The sequence below is a fragment of the Cherax quadricarinatus genome, unplaced genomic scaffold (assembly GCF_038502225.1).
Source record: "Cherax quadricarinatus isolate ZL_2023a unplaced genomic scaffold, ASM3850222v1 Contig1114, whole genome shotgun sequence".
In the NCBI taxonomy this organism is placed as follows: domain Eukaryota; kingdom Metazoa; phylum Arthropoda; class Malacostraca; order Decapoda; family Parastacidae; genus Cherax; species Cherax quadricarinatus.
The window spans coordinates 68,791-80,211 of NW_027196140.1; the positions used below are offsets into that span (position 1 = coordinate 68,791).

The 11,421-nt window shown below is 43.6% G+C and overlaps 1 protein-coding gene across 1 annotated transcript; it reads left to right on the plus strand.

Moving 5' to 3' along the window:
• The first annotated feature begins 5,409 nt into the window (after positions 1 to 5,409).
• On the plus strand, positions 5,410 to 10,420 carry LOC138850963 (skin secretory protein xP2-like). The gene is made up of 4 exons (XM_070080856.1): positions 5,410 to 5,526; positions 8,525 to 8,649; positions 8,837 to 9,576; positions 9,996 to 10,420. The coding sequence occupies exons 1-3, from the start codon at positions 5,466 to 5,468 to the stop codon at positions 9,539 to 9,541; spliced, it is 891 nt and encodes a 296-aa protein (XP_069936957.1). The 5' UTR covers positions 5,410 to 5,465; the 3' UTR covers positions 9,542 to 9,576; positions 9,996 to 10,420.
• The last annotated feature ends 1,001 nt before the right edge of the window (positions 10,421 to 11,421 follow it).

Consider the following 11,421-nt stretch of genomic DNA (forward strand, 5'->3'; position numbering starts at 1 on the left):
GTCTGTGGTCAGTCAAACAAACGGGCTTCCACATGGATAAATTGTCATTTTTGTGGAAATTGGTGTCACGCCCCTTGTGCAGATATCCCAGAACTAGCTACAAGCAGTATTAAAACAGAGAAGTGTTTCTGGGTATGCCCAAATGAGGAAAATCTGTGGACTAAAATCACAAGGGTATTAAAAGAGGACAACATCAAAGCTGCTTTCATAGAAAACCTGGAAGCTTTCTACAACAGATGGGAACATAAAAAGTCTGGGCTGAATGGTACTGCCCTTGATACTGGCCATGTAGTCACAAACTGTAAGGCTGGAGATGATGTCCTGGTAGTCAGTAAATGTGGGGCTGATAGTGCTGTCCTGGGAGACAGTAATGGTGAAGCTGGAGGTGCTGTCCTGGGAGACAGAAATGGTGAAGCTGGAGATACTGTCCTGGGAGACAGTAATGGTGAAGCTGGAGATTTTGGCCAGGTAGTCGGGAATTATACGCAGGAAGGAATACATATAAATGACCTCACAGGGGACAGGAGCCATAGTAGGGAAACAAGTGTAGTCAAAGATAAGATAAAACCAATATTGCAAACTAGAAATACCGCAGGAAATAGCAAACAAGAGGACTCCAATAGCAATAGTGAGGATAAATTACCAAAAACAACTGGTGGGAGCTCCATTGTTGGTGCTAGGGAGGATAGAAGTAAGACAGGGAAACATGCACCAACAGGGAATACAGTCACAGAAACCCAAGGCAAGCGGAAACCAAGCCTGTGCACATACTATGCACTTGGTAACTGCTGGCATGGGAAATCTGGAAAAACAGATGGGACGTGCAACTATGACCACCCTAGAAAATGCCATGCCCATATGACAACAGGAAAATGCAAACTCCCTTCCTGTAAGCTTTTTCACCCTGAAATGTGTACCTCTTCAGTACAGGAAAGACTGTGCTATAACTTAAATTGCCAGGCATACCATCTAAAGGGGACAAAAAGATACAAAACATCCAGGCCATGGGAAAACCTGGGTAGCCACAGCCACTCAAGAGGGAGAGGTTTTTTAGTGCCAGGAAGGAAAAAAAACTGGCAGGAAATGGCAGAAATCGTACACCAAATCCAGTCATTCCTGGAGTGGAACCACAGTCGATGGCCTCCACTCCAAACCAACAGATACAGATACTAATGCCGGAAAAAAAATCCCCCCCCAGTACCAACAATACCACCAGTCCGATAACATTCTTCTTTGCAAATATACAGGGTCTAAAGCCAGCAACAAACAACAAAATACCTTTCATCCGTGGACTGCTTGCAGAGGCAAAGGCAATGTTCGCGGCTTTCACTGAGACCCACATAAAGGATCACTTGGACAATGAAATATGGATCCCAGGTTACAACCTATACAGATGTGACAGAGTGAACAGGCAAAAGGGGGGGGTTGGCCTGTACATTGCAGAGTCACTTGTTTGCACAGAACTGCTTAATGCCTCAAATGACGTAGTGGAAGTTTTAGCAGTAAAGGTCGAGAACCAAAACCTAGTCATTGTGGTAGTCTACAAGCCTCTGGATGCAACATCCCAGCAATTCCAGGAACAGCTGTTAAAAATTGACCACTGTCTGGAAAATCTTCCAGCTCCTGCACCCAACATCTTGCTCCTGGGGGATTTCAACTTAAGGCACCTAAAATGGAGGAATATAGCAAATAATATTGTTGCAGTAATAACACCAGGAGGCAGCTCTGATGAAAACTCACACTCACACGAGCTTTTAAATCTCTGCACAAAATTCAATTTAAACCAGCAAATAATAGAGCCTACTAGACTGGAGAATACACTAGACCTCATATTCACTAACAATGATGATCTGATAAGAAATGTCACCATATCAAAAACAATATACTCAGATCACAACATAATTGAGGTTCAGACATGTATGCGAGGAGCCCCAGACCGACAAAATGAGACTAGTCACGAGGGAGCATTCACCAAATTCAACTTCAATAACAAAAACATAAAGTGGGACCAAGTAAACCAAGTCCTAACCGATATAAGCTGGGAAGATATACTAAGCAACACAGACCCAAACTTATGCCTAGAACAGATTAACTCGGTGGCACTCGATGTATGCACAAGGCTTATTCCTCTAAGAAAAAGGAGGAGTAAATGTAAAATAGAAAGAGACAGGCGCTCCCTTTACAGGCGACGGAAAAGAATAACAGAGCGGCTAAAAGAGGTCAATATATCTGAAATGCGCAGGGAGACACTGGTCAGAGAAATTGCAAGCATCGAACTTAAGCTAAAAGAATCCTTTAGGAGTCAGGAATCGCGGGAAGAACTAAAAGCTATAAATGAAATCGAAAGAAACCCAAAGTATTTCTTCTCCTATGCCAAATCAAAATCGAGAACAACGCCCAGTATTGGGCCCCTACTTAAACAAGATGGGTCCTACACAGATGACAGCAAGGAAATGAGTGAGCTACTCAAGTCCCAATATGACTCAGTTTTTTAGCAAGCCGCTAACCAGACTGAGAGTCGAAGATCAAAATGAATTTTTTATGAGAGAGCCACAAAATTTGATTAACACAAGCCTATCCGATGTTATCCTGACGCCAAATGACTTCGAACAGGCGATAAATGACATGCCCATGCACTCTGCCCCAGGGCCAGACTCATGGAACTCTGTGTTCATCAAGAACTGCAAGAAGCCCCTATCACGAGCCTTTTCCATCCTATGGAGAGGGAGCATGGACACGGGGGTCGTCCCTCAGTTACTAAAAACAACAGACATAGCCCCACTCCACAAAGGGGGCAGTAAAGCAACAGCAAAGAACTACAGACCAATAGCACTAACATCCCATATCATAAAAATCTTTGAAAGGGTCCTAAGAAGCAAGATCACCACCCATCTAGAAACCCATCAGTTACACAACCCAGGGCAACATGGGTTTAGAACAGGTCGCTCCTGTCTGTCTCAACTACTGGATCACTACGACAAGGTCCTAAATGCACTAGAAGACAAAAAGAATGCAGATGTAATATATACAGACTTTGCAAAAGCCTTCGACAAGTGTGACCATGGCGTAATAGCGCACAAAATGCGCGCTAAAGGAATAACAGGAAAAGTCGGTCGATGGATCTATAATTTCCTCACTAACAGAACACAGAGAGTAGTCGTCAACAGAGTAAAGTCCGAGGCAGCTACGGTGAAAAGCTCTGTTCCACAAGGCACAGTACTAGCTCCCATCTTGTTCCTCATCCTCATATCCGACATAGACAAGGATGTCAGCCACAGCACCGTGTCTTCCTTTGCAGATGACACCCGAATCTGCATGACAGTGTCTTCCATTGCAGACACTGCAAGGCTCCAGGCGGACATCAACCAAATCTTTCAGTGGGCTGCAGAAAACAATATGAAGTTCAACGATGAGAAATTTCAATTACTCAGATATGGTAAACATGAGGAAATTAAATCTTCATCAGAGTACAAAACAAATTCTGGCCACAAAATAGAGCGAAACACCAACGTCAAAGACCTGGGAGTGATTATGTCGGAGGATCTCACCTTCAAGGACCATAACATTGTATCAATCGCATCTGCTAGAAAAATGACAGGATGGATAATGAGAACCTTCAAAACTAGGGAGGCCAAGCCCATGATGACACTCTTCAGGTCACTTGTTCTATCTAGGCTGGAATATTGCTGCACTCTAACAGCACCTTTCAAGGCAGGTGAAATTGCCGACCTAGAAAATGTACAGAGAACTTTCACGGCGCGCATAACGGAGATAAAACACCTCAATTACTGGGAGCGCTTGAGGTTCCTAGACCTGTATTCCCTGGAACGCAGGAGGGAGAGATACATGATTATATACACCTGGAAAATCCTAGAGGGACTAGTACCGAACTTGCACACGAAAATCACTCACTACGAAAGCAAAAGACTTGGCAGACGATGCACCATCCCCCCAATGAAAAGCAGGGGTGTCACTAGCACGTTAAGAGACCATACAATAAGTGTCAGGGGCCCGAGACTGTTCAACTGCCTCCCAGCACACATAAGGGGGATTACCAACAGACCCCTGGCAGTCTTCAAGCTGGCACTGGACAAGCACCTAAAGTCAGTTCCGGATCAGCCGGGCTGTGGCTCGTACGTTGGTTTGCGTGCAGCCAGCAGCAACAGCCTGGTTGATCAGGCTCTGATCCACCAGGAGGCCTGGTCACAGACCAGGCCGTGGGGTCGTTGACCCCCGGAACTCTCTCCAGGTAAACTCCAGGCAGCAACACACCTAAAGCCAATAATAACCCAACAAAAAGCCGCAGTAAGAATAATCACACAATCCCATCCCTGGCAACACCCCCCTTCCCTTCCCCCCACTCTTCATAGATCTAAACTTACTCCGTGTTCAGAACATCCACACTTACTACTGTGCAATCTACATCTACAGGACCTTAATTCCAATATTAACCCTGACCTAAAACGCTTTCTTGATATTTGTGACAGAACCCACAGGCATAACACCAGACACAAACATCTCTATGACATTCCCCGTGTCCGACTAAACCTTTACAAAAACTCGATGTACGTCAAAGGGCCTAAACTCTGGAACACCCTACTTGAAAACTCTAGAACTGCAGACACATTCATCACTTTCAAAACTACCGTTAGAAAACATCTTATCTCCCTGATACACCCCGTCAACTAACTACATAAAAACCACCTGGTGGTTCACACTTACACTCACACACTCACACAATTGACTATAAGCACAGAAATACGAATCTTAAAATAATGAATCCTAACTAGTCATAAGTTTGCCTGCGATACTCCAATATAGAAACTATGTATTGTACCAAAACAAAAGCATTCACATTGGTAAATTTACAAACTGTAATGTAGTTACTTAACCTTAATACCAACTTACTCCACCATACCCATGGTATGGGTGGTAGTTACAATAATACAGAGGTACATAATGGGTCCAGGAACTGGACCCCAAAGTTATGATAGCTGAACAAGGTACAAAGGTAATGAACTCCAGGTAGATCTGGTCACAATCCTGACAAGTTACAAAGGTATTTACAGATTACCGAGGTGCGCTGTGTGTGAGAAATATTGTAAACATGACTGACCTTCAGTTCCCTTCCCTAACTATAATGTTAAGCATTTCTAGTTGTAAAATTATCCTGGCACATAAAGTGGAAAGATAAAGGCTTCACAGTATTTCCACAAGTATTTGTAATGATACACAGTTCCGAATGATTCATACACAGTTGTGCTGAATACCCTCACACATGGGCACTGTTATACATCTTAACAAAATATTAGTCATTGTTCATTACTTCATGCCCCTCAAGGTGGTTCCTTAATACTTGTGTACTGCTCTGAATACTGCATCAAATGGAGCATATATAAGGGCCTGGCTGGAATGATCTCGGTCCACTTGTTTTACAGTCAACAACAGTAGAAGAACTCCCAAATATGAAGAGCTTCTTGCTTCTCGCTCTTACAGTTCTGGCTGCAGCAGCCAACGCTGCCCCGGGTAAGTGGCTATCATACTCTTTTTGTCCACTTGTAGGTACCATCACGGAGTCAGTTAGCCAGTTTAATATCTTTATGTACAGGCTTAACTTACCCTCTGTTAAAGGAATGAGTTGTGGGTATTAACTAGGTTCTTAGGAGCGGGTCAGTAGCTGCTGGTAGGTAATCGGAGTCCCATGGGCCTTAAATTGCTGAAAGTTTCCAAATCCAACACTTAAGATTATGTATTGACTTGTATTGACATGTTTACTGAAGTCGAAGGTCTTAATGTGGATGATATGATTATTTCATCCAGGTGGCCCGGTGGCCTGGTGGCTAAAGCTCCCGCTTCACACACGGAGGGCCCGGGTTCGATTCCCGGCGGGTGGAAACTTTCGACACGTTTCCTTACACCTGTTGTCCTGTTCACCTAGCAGCAAATAGGTACCTGGGTGTTAGTCGACTGGTGTGGGTCGCATCCTGGGGGACAAGATTAAGGACCACAATGGAAATAAGTTAGACAGTCCTCGATGACGCACTGACTTTCTTGGGTTATCCTGGGTGGCTAACCCTCCGGGGTTAAAAATCCGAACGAAATCTTATCTTATCACACTGGTGCTGATACCCGGAGTATACCTGGAGATGATTTCGGGGGTCAACGCCCCCGCTGCTCGGTCTGAGACCAGACCTCGTGGTGAATCAGGGTCTGATCAACCAGGTTGTTATATTATTTTGGCAACACTTATGCAGACTTGCATTGATAACTTTGGTTTAATCTTCATTATGCACCACATACCCACGGTGTGGGCGGTAGTCAAAAAGATTACAAAGGTATATAATGGGTCCAGGGACTGAGTCGTAAAGTTTTGATAGCTGAACAAGATACAAAGGTAATGAACCATTAACACGTCTACACCTGATAACAATTACAATGAGTTATTAATAAAAATATTAGCTTCATTTACAGTGATCCAAGTCAGAGTATTTTTCCAGAATAGTTTGTATTATACCACTGTACATAAAACACTTTGATCAGTCTTGTACATTTCTGAATAAGTTGTCTGTGAATTCATAAATTTTATCGCATTCCAGCATGGACATACGTAAGATTTTAAATGTTATATTTAACTTTAGTAACAAAATCAATTTGCATATTAGTGTTATTTTGTTCATTGAGAGGACATAAATTCGTACGGGGTCATACTGCGCCTGGGTAATGATAGAAATGAGGTGGACTGGTGGCTAAAGTTCTCGCTTCACATGGCAAGGGTCAGGGTTCGATTCCCTGAGAAGGGGTGGAAACATACCTGGAGATATCTGGAGAGGGCTCCGGGGGTCAACGCCCTCGCGGCCTCATGGTAGATCAGGGCCTGATCAACCAGGCTGTTGCTGTTGGCCACACGGAACCCGACGTACGAACCACAGCCCGGCTAGTCAGGTACTGACTTTAGGTGCCAGTCCAGTGCCTTCTTGAAGACTGCCAGGGGTCTATTGGTAATCCCCCTTATGTATGCTGGGAGGCAGTTGAACAGCCTTGGGGCCCCTGACACTTATTGTATGGTCTCTTAACGTGCTAGTGACACCCCTGCTTTTCATTGGGGGGATGTTGCATCGTCTGCCGAGTCTTTTGATTTCGTTGTGAGTGATTTTCGTGTGCAAGTTCGGTACTAGTCCCTCTAGGATTTTCCAAGTGTATATAATCATGTATCTCTCCCGCCTGCGTTCCAGGGAATACAGGTTCAGGAACTTCAAGCGCTCCCAGTAATTGAGGTGTTTTATCTCTGTTATGCGCGCCATGAGGGTTCTCTGTACATTTTCTAGGTCAGCAATTTCACCTGCCTTGAAAGGTGCTGTTAGTGTGCAGCAATATTCCAGCCTAGATAGAACAAGCGACCTGAAGTGTCATCATGGGCTTAGCATCCCTAATTTTGAAGGTTCTCATTATCCATCCTGTCATTTTTCTAGCAGATGCGATTGATACAATGTTATGGTCCTTGAAGGTGATATCCTCTGACATGATCACTCCCAGGTCTTTTACTTTAGTTTTTCTCTCTATTGTGTAGTTGAAATTTATTTTATATTCCAATGAAGTTTTAATTTCCTCACATTTTCCATATCGTAGTAATTGAAATTTCTCGTCATTGAACTTCATATTGTTTTCTGTGACCCATTTAAAGATTTGGTTGATGTCCGCCTGGAGCCTTGCAGTGTCTTCAATGGAGGACACTGACATGCAAATTCGGGTGTCATCTGCAAAGGAAGACACGGAGCTGTGGCTTATATCCTTGTCTATGTCAGATATGAGGATGAGGAACAAGATGGGGGCGAGTACTGTGCCTTGTGGAACAGAGCTTTTCACCGTTGCCGCCTCAGACTTTACTCTGTTGACTACTACTCCTTGTGTTCTATTTGTTAGGAAATTATAGATCCATCTACCAATTGGACGTGTTTCCTTACACTGGTTGTCCATGTTCACCCATCAGTAAAACGGGTACCTGGGTGTTAGTCGACTGCTATGGATCGCATCCTGGGGACAAAATTGACCTAATTTGCTCGAAATGCTCTACATAACAAGCGGCAGTCTGTATAGCAGTATGTCACTGATGTCAGCTATCGATTGTACATCTTGTAAATGTACTTGTATAAATAGATATATTAATATTATTATTATTATAACGTGTGCAGTTTCAAATCTTCCGTTAAGGAGCCCTTCACCAACTTCAGGGTTTTCACCCTTGTAATGTTCAGTTTGTGGAGAACGAGAAGTTATCTAAAAATCAGGATGTAAAGGTATCTAAATGAATCTTCACAGCTGCCCAGAGCAGTCTAATGATGAGATTAATGCTCCTGGCGGGCGAAACGTCTCTCAGCAAAGATAACCGGGTCTTGCACGTGAGTTTTAACCATAAATTTCTAGGTATTATATACCACTGATTTAAAGAAATGTATTGCTTTGTATTAAAATGCTCTTTTCATACATCTTTTTCCACCTTGTTTTACTCTTATTTTTGTTTACACAGCTGCCCAGTCTGGTTCCCTCTTCGAGACGACCACCACTACCATCAGTCCTTTGAGTTTTGGCAGCCAATCAGTGCCACTAAGTCACTCCATCCAGACCCGTAATGCAAAACCAGCTGCATCACCAGTGAGTAGCATTACCTGTGTTGATTGTATGTGTGCTGTTGGGAGATGTTACCTGTGGTCACGTCGCTATTGTGGCCACAGTTAGAAATATAAAAATTAAAATAAAATAAAAGTTAAATAGAACTAAACAAAATGGGAAGCCGAAAAAATGCTTAAATGTGAAAATCCGCTTTCCTTTTCCTTTGCAGTCTGATGATTCCGCAGAAGATAGCGACGAAGACGGCAAGACTGAAGCGCCTGCCACCACCACTGCTCCCATTGATGCAAACAAACCTGCTGCCTCTCCCACTGATGCAAACAAGCCTGCTGCCTCCCCCACTGATGCAAATAAACCTGCTGCCTCCCCCACTGATGCAAACAAACCTGCTGCCTCCCCTACTGATGCAAACAAACCTGCTACCTCCCCCACTGATGCAAACAAACCTGCTGCATCTCAGACCGATGGATCAAAGCCAGTTGTCTCTCCCATCCAAGGAAACGCTCCCTTAGCCTCTCCCATCCAAGGAAGCGTACCCTTAGCCTCTCCCATCCAAGGAAGCGTACCCTTAGCCTCTCCCATCCAAGGAAGCGTACCCTTAGCCTCTCCCATCCAAGGAAGCATACCCTTAGCCTCTCCCATCCAAGGAAGCGCACCCTTAGCCACTCCCATCCATGAAAACCCGCCCTTAGCCTCTCCCATCCATGAAAACGCACCTTTAGCCTCTCCCATCCAAGGAAACGTGCCCTTAGCCTTTCCCATCCAAGGAAACGCGCCCTTAGCTTCTCCCATTCAAGGAAACGTGCGCTTAGCCTTTCCCATCCAAGGAAACGCGCCCTTAGCTTCTCCCGTCCAAGGAAACGCGCCCTTAGCTTCTCCCGTCCAAGGAAACGCACCATTAGCCTCTCCAATCTAAGGAAACGCGCCTGTGCACCCTCCAGCTCCGGCAACGTAAGTACTGTAGTTGAAGTAGCTGTCACAGAGCCTTGGTAATGAGAGAACAGTAGTTGTAAAAGACAACCTCCAACTCTGAGGGAACTGCTCTAAATGTTCCCTTGTCCCAGTTTAGGCTAAAATGTTTTGCAACATAATCTCACTAGGCTCTGGCGTCTTGTGTTAATATTACTCAATTTGGGCTGTTTGTATATTAATATTACACATCGTGGGCTGTGTTTATACCAGCATTACTCATTGCGGGCTCTGGTTATAAATGTGTCACAAAACGGAAGTTCAAAATTACAATTTCTAGGGTTTATGTAATCCCACACACTTATTAATAGCTTAATATTAAGGCCAATAAGAAGATCATTTAAAACACTACAAGGTCTAAGATTTTCAGTTTTTCATTTTGGTTTTATTCTTTATTTTAGACTGGCTTCAACTCACGACCTGTGAGGCAAGTAGCCACAAGTTCCACCACTGTCAAGACGACTATCAACTAAATTAGTGGTTCATTCCCACTAACCACTAGGACGACCCTCCAGCTATCATCCTCTGGTGGAACACCATCACTATCTCCCTCAAGAACACCTCTAATTTACAAATCAAAACCTGTGAATCAGAACTATGCTAATGTCGTCTTGTTCGAGTATTCTAGACAGCATCCAGGCTAGATCCCTCAGACTTGTAACAGCCTATATCTTGGTCACCAGTCTGCTGTTGCCTTGCTCTGCCATCTTCCATGGTTAGTGTGTTTTAGCAATGGCTTCTTCAGTCCAATGCAGAGAAAGTGGAATTAGGACTGAAGAAGCCACTGGCTGGCGAAACGTTTCCAGAATAAAGATTCCCAAAAGTTGCTCAAGTGTCTCATTTATCAACTTGTCGGGTAGCTATCAAAACTTTGGGGCTCAGTCCCTGGACCCATTATGACTACCGCCCACAGTATGGGTATGTGGTGTATAATAAACATATTAAACTAACTTGTCGGTTATATAAACCGTTCATTCACACAGTAATTGTTACCTTTATAGTAACAATCAAAAATTATATGGTTTCGAGCCATCTCTGTCACTCCAAAACACAAAGTTGGCTCCAGTATCTTGACTCACAGCTGGAGCCGCTTCTGTTACTGTCAACACTCGTCTGTTTAACTTTACACACTGATAAACACACAACTCTGTCATCAGTACCTGCACCACTGATGCTTAGAATTTCGTTCACTAGAGATCCAATGCTCCTTTAACAGTCAACTACAGAGGTTAAGCAGAATCAAGTCTCGTATAGATACGATGCATGATCTCTCCCATGGGAGTTATGATCGAACAATTAATGGCGAAATTGCTCTTTTTTTTCATTGGTGTACTTCAAATCGCTTGTTCTCTCTAAGCTGGAATATTGCTGTACACTAACTGCCCCCTTCAAGGCAGGCAAAATTGCTCACCTGTAGAATGTACAGAGAACTTTCACGACACATATAAGTACAATAAAGCACCTAAATTACTGGGAACGGTTAAGCCACTTGAATTGTATTCCCTGGAATGTAGGCGAGAAAGATACATGATAATAGACTTGGAAAATCCTGGAGCAGTGATTCTCAACCAGGGGTAAAATTACCCCTTAGGGGTAAAAATTACATGGCAAGGGGTAAATATTTGTGAGCTGTTTTTGTGCAAAACATGAATAATTTATTTTCTTCTGACTTTCTTGTTTTTCTGTCCCTTTATGATGGCGATAATTTTTTTGTATGGAAGTAAGGGGGGTAAATGGAGAAATACATCAAGCCGAGGGGGTTAATGATGGAGGAAACGTTGAGAATCCCTGTCCTAAAGGGATTAATACCAAGCCTACACAAAAATC